This window comes from Sceloporus occidentalis, unplaced genomic scaffold, assembly GCF_023333645.1.
Source record: "Sceloporus occidentalis isolate IW3139 unplaced genomic scaffold, rSceOcc1.0.p SCAF_66, whole genome shotgun sequence".
In the NCBI taxonomy this organism is placed as follows: domain Eukaryota; kingdom Metazoa; phylum Chordata; class Lepidosauria; order Squamata; family Phrynosomatidae; genus Sceloporus; species Sceloporus occidentalis.
In genome coordinates this window covers 4,248,132-4,264,479 of record NW_028317046.1, presented here as the reverse complement: position 1 = coordinate 4,264,479, position 16,348 = coordinate 4,248,132, and the positions used below count along the sequence as shown (strand labels likewise).

The following is a 16,348-nucleotide window of genomic DNA, read 5'->3' as shown; positions in this document are numbered from 1 at the left end:
GCCCCTATCGCGCCCAAACAGAACGCACAACAATCGGAATCGTCGGTCTTGCTATCGCTTCATTTATTTTCCTCCACTCTTCTCTCCGCACCCTCGCTGTCTCTATATAAATATAAACCCGAAGACATCTGGCCCTCGGAGGTTCTCGGAGTGACTCATTTTCTGCCAATTAGCATCATATTGAAAGGGGGGATGGCGCGTCGATATCGGAAATGTAAACATCTAGAGGGGGAAAGAATCCAGTGGGTGGAAGGAATACATTAGCAATTCAGAGAGATATGGGGGTGCGGCGTGAAGGAGATGTGTAGGTATATATATATATATATTATATGGGGAGGGACGGGGAGAGGGGTACACTAACCTCACCTGATATTCTAGAGACTATGGTGCCTTACTGTCTGCGTATAAGGGGTCTCTCTATATGATAGCTGTCGTGATGCTTCTCCTACAAGAAGGTCAGGGCTGCATCCTGTATAGTTAATAATGGAGCCCCTTCTTCAGGAAGGAGCACAGAAGTTCCTGGACCCGGTTGGACACGTGGTTGACGATGCAGTTAGATGGACACCTTCGCATGGGGGTCCCTTGGAGCCTCTCGTCTGCCCAGGCAATCTCTGCCAGTCGCTATCGTAGGAAGCGTCCTCTCCCTCCCCTGCTGAGATATTAACAGGGAGAACAAACAGCTCGTAATGCGGCTCGTGCGAAGCAATGACGTGGTTTCAGAATTGACGCAGCTTTGCATCTTGAAGGAGCCTGCAGCTTTGTTGCATATTTCAAACAAACTGAAGTGCTTGTATCCCTTTAGAAACCGCATTCTATTCTTCAATAGCAGCTGCATTAAAGTGTGGAGTATCCGCTCCCCCAACCCAAAACCCATTCCCCATCAACCTCCTAACAGATTGTAAGCTCATAGGAGCAGTTGCAATGTCATTGGTAATTCTGTATTCTCCACTGTAATAGCGCTAGGAAACCTGTTGGAATTCTATACATTTCACTGTAAAGTAGATAAAAAAAATAAATATGAATTGTATCTGTGGATGGATGAGATGGGGTCAAGGACAGGATGGTGGGTCGTTACTGCTGATCCAAACTGGATGGGGGATGGGGTAGGTTCTATGCCTGGGCTCAGGAGGGTCTTTCAGCACCAGAGATGGCACTCAGTTGGGAAGCAACTTGGCCACCTTAGATTTTATAGTTCAGCTTGAAAACTCCAGAAGGTCTCCTAAATCTCTTCTGGCCTGCTCCAAAGTCCTAACTCACATGGCCGGGTGTGTCAGGTTTATGCCCCACGGGTCCCTCGGCTTCCACGTCACAGATTTGGGAATACGAAGCTTTTTATGCTGCCTCTACGACCCCAATACAGAAACAATACTCATGGGTGGCTGGAGCTCTTCTAAAGATGTCACTATATACACAAAGTAACTCATTACTCCTTAACAGCCAAATACATTGTAGCCAATCCTTCTGAACTAGAACCAAATACATTTTTAATGCCGCATGTACTTAACCCATCGGCTTCAGCAGTAAACTAATCTGACATTTATATTCAATACATCTGCGCAGATATAGCTTGTTTACCCCAAACCATCATGATATCTCAGTTTCATTTCATCAGCCATCTGCGACCTTGATTTGTTTATGTGGAAGCCTTAAGTGCTGCGTTTGGGGTCACCGAGTAATTCAGCGAAGATAACGTTTCTAGAATCGCTCAAACATAAGAAAGCCAAGGATCTTTGTATTCAATTTACATTTTCTCCTAACCCTTCGCATTAATTGCTCGGCCCTCTGCCACTCAAACAGATTTTTGGTGATTTCCGCTGAGCGTGAACATGAAATGTACATATAGAAAAGAAGAAGGTCTGGCCAGGTCCTCATCAGCTGGATATAACAAGATTCATTCGGAACGTGAGGCGTCTTTTATAAGGTCTATTATTTATTAAAGTCTTGTGGCCCAAACAGAACAGCAATAATGTAGAGAGAGGTCCTAGACGTAATCAAGCTTTCATTTTCTTTATAAGATCCGCCAGAAGATCCTGGACAATAAGACAATGGATACCTTAAAACAGGGGTGCTGCAGATGACTCAAGTGTTTAAGGTCCTAACTTTATATGCCAGGTGCTTTTAGCTTGAATTCCTTAACAGACAACTACTGTGATTCATTCAATCCATTACTTAACCTTTTAAAGGAATGTAAGCACGTTTTACTTTACTGAGAGGGTGGTAGATACATGGAACAGCCTCCCAGCAGAAGTGGTTGAGGGTAATACAGCGAGGGGATTAAACATGCATGGGATAGACATACGGCTCCTGAATCTAAGACGAGACCAACGACTGATTAAGGTCTGAGTCTCTACAGCAGGAGAAACGGGCGACTAGACGGGGGCCGGATGGAAGATTAATAAAATGTTTTGAACTCAGGATGTATAAACATGCCGCATATAACGTGGTTGAGGAACATCTTCGTGTCGGATAAAGTGTTTTTCTAGAAATAAAACATGTTTAAAATGTCTGATACATAATGATATCCGGATACTTAGCAAACGGAGCAGCTTCTGGGATCTCAGGTGTCTAAAACTACACAGGGTGGCAATTCATAGCTCTCTACATACATTCAGGGTAAAGAAAAAGAGACATGAAATAACAATTTACCCCTCTAGGGGGGCAGTGATTTAATTAAAGCATGAGCCGTGCATCGTGTGCTGGTGTGACCATAAAGCTTGGATATTTCTAAAGGGCACCCAAATCTTAATCGGGGAAACAAAGACTTTGGAGACAGGAGACCCCCAGAGCCGTGCCTTCCCCGACCCTAATTAAATCCTACATTATTGCACGGACGGGAAAACTTCCAGAAGGTAATTATAAAGCTAAACATCGCAATTTACAAGAATGCAAAGCGATCCACCGAGACCCAAAACGACATAAAGTGTGCGACGGAGAGAGAATTAGTTGATGAATGTTTGAGAGCAAGAAAAAAGAACAGAGAGCCGGAAAACGTTCCTTAAATAAATCAGAAATCGGTTCTGTTTTGAGTACACACTGTTTGTTGTAATAACATATTCTGGTGTCAAATCCTTCATTAGGTAGCTAATCTTGGAAACTAAAGTCACACTAATGCAGTATTTTGAAAGACTCTACATTCCAAGAACCGGCTGGATTTTGGTGGCTCCCAATAACTCGCTTTACGAACTGGATATGTCGGTGACCCTGGGCTCGAAATGATTTATTTTGATGTCATTTACCTCCCCATTTAGGTAGCCAACTAGTCGCACTTCATCGCCATTGATAAATCACAAGTATCGAATAATTTAATGAGCGGTTAGATGAAGATGGATCTCTTATCAGTTGGGTCCAGAAACTCACCATTTAAAGAGTATGTCTCGGGATTTTTCAGGTTCTTAATGTAACAAAATGTATTTAATGTGATACAATGTATTTAACAGAAATAATATTTATAAATGTAACGTAACATTCCAATATAGTTTGAATACCCAAACCATATCACTGGCTTACCAATAATGAATTTGTCTCGGTAACATATTCTAGCCGATGTAGTGGGTGGAAGGTGCGTGGGGGGGGGGAAGCCCCTGTGCCGCATTTCCGGAGGCAGGTCACCCTAATGAGTTATTTGGATCCCCAGGGCGCTGCTGCTCAATGGGACGCTTGGGGACCCTCAAAGATCCTTCTAAAGAGGAGCGCAGGTACATGACGCCACGTCCAGGAGTTAATAGAGAGGAGTAACACTCTACTCCAGGTAGTTCCTAAACATACCACGGATTCAGAGTCATAATCAGGGCTCTTGGGACCCGGGGCCGGATCAGCGATCCCACTCAGCTATCATCATATCCGCTTCCGAAATAGAAACTGAGAGCATTGCCTCCGGGCAGCTCAAGCACACCCTCACGTGTCAGAGCCTGGGGCAGCTGCCCCTCTTGCCCCATGGAAGTTCTGTCCCTCCACTAATTAGCCTCTCGTGTTAGAAATGCGAAAGTTTCAGGGCCACATCTCAGATAAGAGAGGATCTGACATGAGCTGCACGAGGCAGCACAATCTGTCTCTCTCTCGGCTGTCGACTTTAATTCCCACGATGCAGCGTCAGCCTCCGAGGATGGTGGGACTGAAGGTGCCAGAAGCTGTTTATTACTGGCGAATGAATCTGGATTTATACATGTAGATAGACGCGTCTTCTCTGCAGCCATGGAATAGTTCGCGGGAGCTGTCAGCTCTGCAGGGGGAACATCAAAGTTATTTTTTTGACTGCCGCTTCGGGTTAAAATGGCAGCTGCAGTGCCCCACTGGGTGGTATATTACTCCTATACAAGACCCCCCGCGGAATTAATTCCATGGATTTCAAAGCAACACGGGTCATTTTAGTTGGAAACATCTGTTTGCACATATTTATTTTTGAGCCTGTTCTTTTGCATTATATTTAAATACATGTATTTTTTTTGCCTCCTGCAGACTTCCCACCCCAGCTCCCCGGTGGATTTACACGTTAGACATAAAGCTTGTTCAGCTAATGAAAAAAATGGGGGCACGCAATTTATTTCTGCTTAGTTTGCACTTTTAGACGTTACTGATGAGATAAGGTAATTTTCTGCAAAAGCACAAAACAGAAACAATTTCAGATGGAAATAATTATGAAAACATGCGTGTAACTAGCGGCATACGTGTGCTCTGTATAGTACAGATCTCTCCGAAATAAATAAAAGTCTTTAACCCTTTGGCTTCTAAAGAAAGTGAGTGCTGTTCAATAAGGGGACTAAACAGCTGCTTGTAATTCCGTTTGCACATCATATATATTAAATATATATATATACACACACACATATATATATATATAAATGGAATTACAAGCAATTGTATAGGATAAAAGAAAAATAAGCCATTACGTGCATTTTTTTCCCACTCACGGGTAATTTGCATATGGGGCTGCAAAAAAGAACTCAAAAAATATAAAGCTTCTTTCTTGAAAAATGTTTTTACATTTCCTATAAACAAGACATTTAACCCTTGTGATGAGCAAGAAGCTGGCTCCTCGCCCTATTCTACCCCCCCGCCCTCCTCTTTCCCACCCCCGAGGACTCGCAGAGGAAGATAACATGAAACTTAAGATAAATCGATATTCCTTATAAAGAAACAGCCCTTAACGATGTGTATCTAATAGCGTGTTAAAGCCACGCGTGGCCTCCTCGCAGCCTCTGGGGAGGCAGGACCGCAATGCCTCCTTTTCCAGCTGCAGGTGTGAGGATAACGCGTCGGCGGCTCATCTTCCCAAAGGGTTTGGTCTCAGCCGAATCCATCGCGTTCCCCAAGAAGCTGAGTCCTGGGAGATTAAACTAATGAGCTCCCCGCAGGTAGGGTTTGCTTTACACTCGCTTTTCAGCAGTTTGATCGTGGAGAGTATATCAGACTTTTTTGGGGTTGGTTGGCGCATGGGGTGTAATAACTCGCTCGATAACTTCAGATCAATCCGCCACCATCTCACCCACCAGTAATCGAGAGACGCAGACATGGTCTCTGCCTATAAAACTATAGAAAGCGGGGCTTGTGGGGACCTGAAGTCTCCTATGCTCTGCTATTACAGTGTGTGGCCCCCAGAACCACCATTTGGTTGGGAAGAATCAGCTTCACTCCATCTACGTGGCTTTTCTTACCATGAAATAAAACCCTGCATGGAACAGAAGTCTCCTTTGCGTTGGGAGCCGGCTTACCGAGAAGCCTCAGTAAGGTTGTGAGGAGCAAATGGCTTTGTGCCTGTGGACCCTGCGGCCCCAGGGGCTCTTCACACGCCAATCGCTGGGATCGTGGGCCATGGCCCTGCGTACGACGCCACCCGCCCCCAGTAACCGAGGCGTTTTAATGGAAAGTCTCCATTTAATTTGTGTTCAGCTAAATACCCCACACACCGGCCCCTGCTCCGACCATTCTGGTTTATCAGCTTCTTTTCTGCGATTGCTTATTGTTCTTGCGACCTATTTCTTTTCATAATGCTGCCAAAATACCAGCATTAATCTCATTCTCTCTCTCTGCCTGAAGGGGAACGGAGTAATTGGATTTATCTGCTTTTAGAAAGTGTTAGATTTAAGAGAAAGAAGATTTCCGCGCATGTTTTTCTTCCTCCAGCAGGTAACAGGTTGGGGAGCATTGAATACCCCAATCAAATAACCCCATTAATATGCGAGTTTAAAGGGATGAGGCTTCTCTGCTACTCTATTGTCATTTGAACGGGTTCTTACACTGACGCTGATTGAGGGGGTACTACTTCATGCCCTCCTCACTATTCCCGTGAATGAGTCTAATTCTCATTTAAATAGAACACAGTATAACCTAGAAACATAGAACCTGCCAGCAGATCAGATCCATTCGACATGTACACAGTCACACCAACACCATACACTAACCCTGAACTAACACACACTATCACGCTTACACCTTACACTAACATACACACATTCACTCTAACACCATATGGTAACAGACACATGCGTGTTTAAATCACCTCACCATATTTGCCTCTACCACTTCTGCTGGGAGACTCTAGTGTTAGATTCTGGTCTCTTGTTGTGATTTTTCGCCCCTTTTGAAATAAATTCCCTCCTGTACTTTGTTAAATCCCTTTATGTATTTAAAAGTCTCTCTCTCCCGTCCTCTCTTACAATATCTGACCTTCTACCACCTTCCCGAGGAACAACTCATCAATACCCTCCCTGACTGGGGCAAAAAGGATGGGAATGGACCTTCCTACAGGTAAAGATTTTCTTCTAAATGCCTTTAACATCCGTGAAAGAAGAAATGTTCATAGCGGGGGAGGGGCTGCAAATTATATGTTAGAAGCAACCAGTTACACCGTTGCGGTAAAGCAGCACCTTACTGTAGTAAATATATCGGGGAAAGGAGGAAATCTCGCTCTTCATTCACGATGAACTATAAACACAAGCAGTTTCCATGTACTGATGGAGCGCCAGCAGATTCCGTAGCGGTGTAACAAAAGTGAAAACTAACAACAACATGAAAACGAACAATATAAAGAACGGAGAATGCGATTAAACGCCTTAAAACGGACGGAAGGAGAAGTCGCTCTGAACGTTACTGCAGAATTCTCTTATAGTTACAGGTTTCTGGAACGGCCACGAGCCACGTGAAACATGAACTGCCTCCCTGCGACTCGTCCGCCCCTGCTGGCTCGCAGAAAGCCCTTCGTCGGTGTAATGAGCGGTAATTATTTGCCCCCCTGCTAATTCTGACTAATATATCACATTCAGGGCTGGGAGACAAAACTTTCATATCAGATTCCGTGTAAATCACGTGATTAGTACCTGTGCACAGATCTGCCAGGTTTCACAGCAAACAGTAACACGTTGGAATCATTTGCATCCTTTTAGAGATCCTGTTTACAAAACAAATAATTTGCGTGGGGGGGGCAATGGAATTTTTAAGAGTAATTTCAAGACGGAGCATTGGGAAGCGCGAGCGTTCGCTCCGAAACTATCGCTGGAAACGCTTGGATACCAAGAGCCTGAGTGCTGGAGATCCCTGATCCCAGAATCACTCATTAGGTTTAAAGACACCAACCAAGATTCAATGATGAAATCAGATAAGAACAATGGGTGCAGAAGAATTAGCCCAAAAGAAAATGAAGTCTTTAGTCAAAATTCATCACTATTACTGGGCCAACGTAGAAAAGGATGCAAAGTTCCCTAACCTTTAGGACCTCATAGGGCTCTTCTTTAGATGGTAAGGCTTTTTGCAGCTTCATATATTTTTTATGACCCAATAATAGGTGAAGTTACATAAATGTTCGGAACCTCAAAGATGGGCTCCAAAGGGTTAAATCAATGACATTTTCATCCAGCAAATAGCGTGTCAAATACTGCGGCGGCCGCCGAGGCCAAGAAACCGATACGTCGGGAACACAACATGAAACGCATTACAGAGCAGCCGAGGACAAAAGACTTTTGGGTTTTTGGGTAATTGAGGTTTGCGAGGCCGCCGGCAGCCGATGAACCCCCGAGACGGATCCGGTAACAGTTTCTGTATCAGAGCCCTCTGCGTGGCGCTGAAGCAGTTAAAGGAAAAAAGGACTGATTCTAAAAGTTGGCGGCGGGCACATGCCACGAACACCGACGGCCTCCCAACCCGCTGGGGGGTCTCTGGGGGGGGTTTAATTACAACCATCAATTTGATGAGTTAAACATCAGCCGTCGGCGAGGGTTCCATTATCTGCTCAGCGAGCCACGTGCCAGAGCGGCGAGGGAGCCGTACAATTACCGAAAATCCGGGGCCTCCCTCCCCGGCCCGCACGCTGCGCCCGTCCCTCCCGCGTTGCGCCTGGCCCGCCCCCACGCTGCGCCCGTCCCTCCCGCGCTGCGCCTGGCCCGCCCCCACGCTGCGCCCGTCCCTCCCGCGCAGGCTGCAGCCAGAATGCAGTAACTCCCCGGCTGACGTGTGCAATAAATGCATTACTATTTGCTCAGAGCCCCCTTAATACAGGTGTTCCCATTATGGCTTCGATCAGCCATGCGAGTTGGTGGTGATTGTCAGCTCTGTGTACCAGTAGGTTCTGTAGCATTCCCTTGCAAAAGAAGATTAGTGAGTTGGTGGTTTTTTTTGCACCAGGGCAACTGTTTTGATGATACCTGTGCGGACTACTGATTAAGAAGGCCCCTGATGCTACTTAAGAGGTAATGAAACCCAACAGGAGTGGCCCCGACTTCCACGGGGCAAGTGGGGCAGGTACCCCAGGAGCTGGAAAGTGAGGAGGGCCCCAGACACCAGTTACAGCCGAGCCCAACGGGTTACGTAGAACGCACCCTAGAACCAAACGGCCTTTATACCATCTTTGTGACATCACCAGCCCGCTATCTATGAATGTGGAATATTCACAAAAAATAATTTAAAAAAAACGAACGGATTCAAATTAAACTGAATATTTATTAATCAGCATAATGGGCTGTATTAACTAAGCAGCGCTGCGCAGGCATACACTCCTGGCTGGACGCTTATATACCCAGTAAGAGAGTTCCTGACATTCTTACTTAAAGCAGCAAAGTGCGGATTTAGTGTCTGTATCACGATGCAAATATCCGCGCATGCATATGCAAAGAGCCCGCAGCGTCTTAAAAAGGGGGTTTGTGTCACATAAAGAAGCAAAGAAATTGCAGTCAGTAAAAAGATTACTCGGGATCCCAGGTGGCTTCAGATAAAAAGGAACGGCTTGTAGAGCCTAACATGTGATTTGGAGGCGAGGTGCATGAATAAACACTCCACAGACTTATTTAAGGGAGGAAAAAAACTGATTCATTCTCAAAAAGCAAAAGTAATGAACTCTTTAAATCCAAAAAAATAAAATGTGAATCTGATTTCTGACTCATTCTGATTCATTTTAAGGTCAACAATCCTGTTCCTTTAGTTTAGAGGAAAGAATATTTTTGCAGGAAGGGCGGTGAAGATGCGGAATCCACTGGCAAATGTAATACCAATGCATATAACTCATACACAACAATAACAAAGCAAAAGGGTGCAGATACTATTTTGGGGGGAGGGGGTTATTATTACTAATATTATTATTTTTTATTACAGATTAAGCTCCAACATAGTCCGCGGTGCCGTACAATTTAGATATGGCGTGGTTAACAAATACATAACAAAGATGCATTTACAGATCCGGCAGGAGGTGAGGACTCCGCGTTTAACATCTCGGCCGTCATTAAACATTTCTTAGGGGTCCTGGCTTGTGAGCTTACAATCTATAAGGAAAGAGTTAAGCACAGATACTCAGTACTGATCTTCTGTAGTTCCAAAACATAGGATTTTCTGAATAGAATTTGGAAAATATGTATATTTTGCTGGGAAATAAATATAAAACTGACAATTTGAAGAATTTATATAAAAATACATAATAAAGAAAGTGTGAGGTATGTTATCTGAGCATTATTTAGTCTTCAGTGATTGGCTGGTTCGTTCGGAGGCGTGCCCAATCATTCCCCTCTTCATCACTGAAGGGGAGGGGCATTTTATTTATAAGACTTTACAGGACGTCTTATGAGCCGTTCAGCTCCGAAGCCTCGGGTGAGCGGAGTCTGTGCTGTATATTTATTTCTAAATAACGAACTGTTTAAATGCCCATAATGTTTGTTTCTTGTAGTGAATTTTTTTTTAGAATAAAAGTTTTATACTGTTTATGCAAAGTAAGAAGGGCGCGATCTCGTGTTTATCTGTATTTGAGTTTTAGCTGTATTGAGCAGTATTTTGTTTAATTCTGTGCATTTTGTTAATTTTTTTTTTTTTATTTTTTTTTAGATGAATGATCACGGATGGTGCAGTATAGTATGTAACGTGTTCAGTTCCTGGCCTGGTGCATGCGCGATGCATGCCTTACAAAATATAGGGCCAAAAATACATGTGGAAGGAAATGCAGCAATCGCCCAGTGATCTGCCAGGGCTGGTACTGCCCTCTACTGGCTGCAGGAACTCATGACATGTTCATAAAAAGTCACAGGGGAGTAAGAGAGATTCCAACATGCGCAATGGGGTTTATTCACTAAAGAGGTGAGTTTGTGAACAAGTTACAGGTCACTGACTTCACTTTAAATTACGAAGGACTGAACCCAGTGAGCTTCTGCTCTAAAAACAGCTTGGATGGCCCTGTACAGAGCATTTTTAAATATGGGGATATCTTGAACCTCACTGATTTATCTAAGCATTGCGCTGGGCAAGCCCTTCAGGCAGAGAAATGTGCCCTGTGTCATGCATAGTGAATTCAGGGAGCTGAAACCACAAACTGCTCCCTGTTTAGTGAATAAAGGCCTGGGAGGGAAGCGTGGGTGGTCAGTCCATTCAATAGCAGAAAACTGTAACTTGATGAAATTAGAGCTATAATTTATAGTCAATGCTGCTTTATTACATCATTCAATGTGAATATTATCCATTTGCTGCCAGAACTGAACTTAATGAACTATAAAAAGTCACTATGGTAATATAAGGGTTAATTCAGACATGGACGCCCATTCCTGTGCGTGGAGCAGACATTAGTTTGATGAATACACCAAAGGCAGCCGGAGTTATGCGTACAGAACAATTCTGCTGTAAAAGCAGGAGAAATAAAAAAAGTAAATTCCAAATAGTTTCCATGGCAACTGCCCCAAATGTACAGCTTTTCATCAGAATTGCATTTTTTCATAATTTCCCACTGAATTAAAGGATCCCCGCTTCCGAGTGACTCTTTATATCCAGTCCCAACTCAGTTTTCACTGACCTTTGTGTTTCCGGTTAACCCTTTATTTATACAGGTTGATTTAAATAAAAAAATGACCCCTCTCTGGCAGTGCCCAGCTGGTACAGCGTTACTGTGCTGGGGCATCGCTCTCAGCAGGACTGTGTAGATGTGTTACACGCGTGTTACCCACGGGCACCCATGTGTATAACATTCCATTTCATAATGGGGTTAACCCATTACATTTATAGATATAGCACCAGCAGATTCTGTAGCGCTGTTACAATAGGGGACGCTATATATAAAATATTTACAATTGACAGTAAGATTGATACAAGTGAAGGCATATCGTTGCAGAATGCGGAGAGGGCCCTGGTCTCAGGAGCTTACAATCAGATGTCAGAGGGATAACCCCTCACCGTATGCAGTGCATTCATATTATTATTATTATTATTTTATAATTTTAGACGGATGAGCCCGTTGGCAGGTCTCGGTTTGCATGGTTTGGGTGCATTTCATAAACTCATTTTGTTTTAAATTTTGCATAGAGGAAAATCATCAACCAAGGGGTATTTGTTGGGGTAATTATTATCCATCAGTATCCTGCACACATTCTCCTTACCTCAGTGTAATTAGGAGGCTCCTTTAGCATCTGGATTCAGACAGAAGGAAAGCATCACAAACTTCACACATTTCATTAATTACCCCCTAGACAGGAGCCCCCCCAAATGGCATGAAAGCTCAAGTATTTTTTGCACTCACCCCGATCACATAGCTCATCGGGTTTTGGGGTACCCGGCTTCACCGCAAATCTATAACCCACCGTGACCCCGCAAAACCGGTACAAGAAACAATGTAACACAGTTATTAACCCCTGCATCCCCACACTCACCCACAGGGGCTCCTGTGTAACTTTACGAAGCGCAGAGACCCCCGAGTTGCCGCCCAACTGCCCCCAGCGAACCCAGAGGAAAAGAAAGTTGCCCCTTACCTGAGGATGGCGCTGTCCCCCTGCCGAACCGTGACGTTGTCCATGGCTTTGGAGAAGCCGGCATCCCCGCTGCGCACCGGCACTCCTGCGGGCACAAGGAAGAGCAGCCTGAGACCCAGGGCGAGCAGCCACCGCCAGGGGGCGACCCCCATCCTGCCCCCGACACACTCACACACTACCCCGGGGCTCTCTGCTACATGCCCCCCGGGAGATCCCCACAGAACCGGAGCTGCCTGGGACCCGCTGCCCGTCTGCCCGAGCTCTCTCTGCCTCTCTCTCTCGGTCTCGCCCCCTTTCTCTCCCCTCCCCACTCGTGTTCAAACTCCCCTCCCCACGCGTGTTCATGGCACTGCTCTCACATCATTCTGTCTCTGGCTGTCTCCGATCTCACTGTCTCTTTCACTCTTTTCTCTCCCTCTCTCCTCCCAAGTCTCTGCTTTCCCTCCAACTCTCCCTTACACCCCCTATTCCATAATTCTGCCCCTTTCCTACCCTCTCACGGTCTGGATAACCCCCCAGGTGCTCCTAAAACCTCTGTGCCCCATTATCCTGATCTCGGGGGTATGTCTCTCCTGTGATCTCTCTGAACGGCCCCGTTCTGTATATATTTGCCTGTGGTGTTTAGCTGCCCTGATCTTCCACTAATACCCCCTATGAATGCTCATTTTAACTGGGGGATGAATCACGCGCACTCATTCAGACACCCCACAACATTCTAAGCATTTCAGATAAAAAGCACAAACATTGTATCAAATACATGGCTGGGGGGGCAGGGGGCAGATATTGGGGCAAACAGGAATATCCAGAACCCGCGTTCTGTCAATGAGACTCAATGGATGCCTAAGAAAGTGATTGTCAGAGTTTGATGCCCGTCTGACCCGTACACGGGTAATGTACCTACGCAGAGCAGCATGTATGGAATATAACCGCCTGTACGTGAAGGCGCAGGAAGTTTTACTAATGTGTGGGAGATAAAAAGAACCGCCTCCCAGCAGAAGTGGTAAAGGGTAATACAGTGAGGGGATTAAACATGCAAGGGATAGACATACGGCTCCTGAATCTAAGACGAGACCAACAACTGATTAAGGTTTGAGTCTTTACAGCAGGAAATCCAGGTGATTAGATGGGGGCCGAATGGGGCCGATCTCCGGGCAGGTCGGTGGGTTTGTTATGAGCTCTGCTGTGATCAGGAAAACCGGGATGCTTTGTAGCGATAAACATTATGATAAAGTGGCTCGTTCCCTTATGAATATTTAATAATTACACCAGTTTTTGCCCCTGTGGGGGTAACTTAATATTGACCTTTATTAGTTGATTCAGTCTGTCTTGAGATGCACTAAAATAGGCTCCGCTTTGGCCTCCAGCAGCTGATTTATTGTTTAAGGATAAGATCAGCTTTATAGTGATTATCGCATGATTTCCCGCCCTGTCCTTATCTACACCAGGCAAGAAAATTAACCACTTGAGAACCTGGGGGGCTAAAAAGAATCATAAAAGAACAATGCACCATGAAGCCCTCAGACACGCAAAGGGTTAAGTGTCAGGCCACTAGCGTCTGGCAGGGATTACTGTTCGTTATATACATCTATAAAGCTCCAACGTATTCAGCGGCTTAGTACAAAACCGCCTGACCTGCTCTATATGCACGTGGGGAAGGGCAACACAAGGTTAGCTTCTGCTGGGAATCTGTTCAACTTATCCACCACCCTCTCATTAAAGTAAAACTTCCTTCCATTCCATCTCAGCCTCTGACCCTCTAGTGTTAGATTCGGGTCTCTTGTTGTAACGTTTCTCTTCTTTTGAAATAAATTCCCTCCTGTACTTTGGTAAAACATCTTGGAAGAAGATAAGATATCGTCCAGAATCACGTGTGCAACGCGAGCGTTATACAGCCACAGGCTCGGGCCATCGAGCAAACGCTCAAACACGTGACTACGGAAGAACTAGCATGGGCTACTTTAAGGCTGAATATTCTCCCCCGATATCATCACATAGCGTTGGGGGGCGTAAGGGGGTATTTCATGCAGCCTGCTCTATGCTTTAAGGCATCTGTAACCATAAAATATATCAGAATTAATGACCTTCATACAACATTCCACCAGCCATTTATATATAGCTGCTTAATAATAATAATAACAGCAACAACAACGATAACATTAATAATAATAATAAAAACAATAATAACATCATTATTATTTTATTATTATTATTATTATTATTATTTGTGCTCAGACTTTCTTTATTAACAATTTGAGACATGCAAACAAATCCTAAACTGTAGCGCCCTCTCCTGGAGAAACAGCACCCAGCGCAGCCCTGCGGAGAGGGACCTGTCGTTGCGTTTCACATCACGGCACCTGAATTCTGCCTGAAACGGATCATCCAATGATGTCTGCTGCAAGAAATGTGCTGTCTTTGGGTTTTGCACCTTCTTGCCACATGCCGACCTCCTTTTACCCCACCAATGCCACCCTAAGGGCTTTGCTTTTTGACTGAGAGACAGCAGACGGGGCTTTTGATTCTAAAATGTAACATTTTGTATCAGAGTCTGCCGTGGCGTTTTAACGTTGGGCACGTTGAGCCAGAGCAGCCGGACCCCACCAGTCCGGATGCCCTCCTGCTGGATCTGCTGCCCACCCATTTCCCTGGACGTGGCTCGCCGGCGCTTGTAAAGGTTAGTTTTTCATAAGCCCAGCGGGCTGCACGAGTCGGCGAGTCCTGTCACTACACATCTCAGGGCAGCGGGGACAATACCAGACGGACTAGAGGGAGCACAGAGATTGATGAAAGGCTTTTAGAGCTGTCTCAGCAGGGCTCTAGAATACTAGGAAACGCACCTGAGACGGAGCAGACGGGGAAAGGGCAGCCAATGACCCTTCAAACAAGCAGAGGGGACGATATTGTGTTACCCCCTTGGCGCTCCAGGCTGCAAATGGGGCAAAGTGGCAGGAAAAACCATCCCAAGAGCTGTGTATCAGAAATGACATCATCAGAACATCGGGGTCCGAAATATCCCAGTGCTGCCTCGAAAATATACCCCAAAGAAATTCCAGATTTAGTAAATGTAATACATTCCTTGCACTTTAAGGCCAGCGGCTTCGCGCTGCACATGGGTGGCCGCACATGGCGGTTGTATACTCACACAGCGTGCCGCCGCACGTATCCAAATCACTAAAATCACTAAAAAAAACTATTACAACTTTAGGAAAAAACTTAAAGATAATACATTTATTGTTATTATTATTATTGTTACTATTATTACTATTAGTATTGTTGCTATTGTTATTGTTGTGATTATTACAATTATCATTATTATGATTTGACTTTGACCTTGCGAGAAACCTTTTCCTAGCTGATCTCAGGACCAAAAAAATGCCTGAGATTTATGCTTCAAAAGCAGGAAGAGGATTCCAAATATAAATCCGTATTTCTTCAAATAGAAGGCGAGCAATTAGTCCGTCAATAAAAAAAAGAAATGCTGCTTTGGGATAGTAAATTAGGAACGACTCCATAGGTCCTACCACACACCACGTTAACCACAGCCCCGCTATAAATATATCTCAGCAGCAGCAAGAAAGCGACTACAATGCCCTCCATCCGTGATTTAACTGGACAGTAGTCAACGCAGTCCTGGAGGATCACAAAGTAGCCAAAGTTTCAAAATGTCTCTCGATACAAATGAAATGATTATTGGACCCATTGAGGATTGGAGTCCGATATCTCTGGGTCAAAGCCGGATTAGCCGCAAGGCATTCCAGGACACGGTCTATGGATCCCAGCGAAGGGGCTCAGTCTGGATCTAGAGAGGCTTCCTGGAGATCTCAGAGGGATATTTTAGCCACCGTATGCTCTTTAGCATATATGATCGCTGTGTCCCTTTAAAACAGGTTTTGTGTCCTTGAGAATGCATGGAGGGGTTTATCAGAATCCCCTCCTGTGCATTTGCACCCCCCCCTAGCCCGTTAGCTGGCAGGCGGTGTATTTGGTACTCTATACTTTTTGAGCCACAGATCCTGGGCTGCTGGGGTTTGTTGGGCGTCCTAAAGGCTGCTTAACAGAGACTGCAGAGGACCAATAATCATTCTATAGAGGGGCATCTGTTCCGAAAAAGCGAAAATTCTTAGGAAGCTGTTGGCAGAGAAAAAGCT

General features: G+C 45.0%; 1 protein-coding gene across 1 annotated transcript in view; it reads right to left on the bottom strand.

Annotated features, from left to right (window-relative positions):
• Positions 1 to 13,652, bottom strand: part of LOC149286926 (opioid-binding protein/cell adhesion molecule homolog) — an 82,547-nt gene extending 68,895 nt beyond the window's left edge. The window contains exons 1-2 of the mRNA XM_089493615.1: positions 13,643 to 13,652; positions 12,201 to 12,285 (exon numbers count right to left, since the gene is read on the bottom strand). Of these exons, the coding sequence (XP_089349741.1) occupies positions 12,201 to 12,244 (44 nt within the window). The 5' untranslated portion in view covers positions 12,245 to 12,285; positions 13,643 to 13,652. The remainder of the gene's footprint in view (positions 1 to 12,200; positions 12,286 to 13,642) is intronic.
• Positions 13,653 to 16,348: the final 2,696 nt, after the last annotated feature.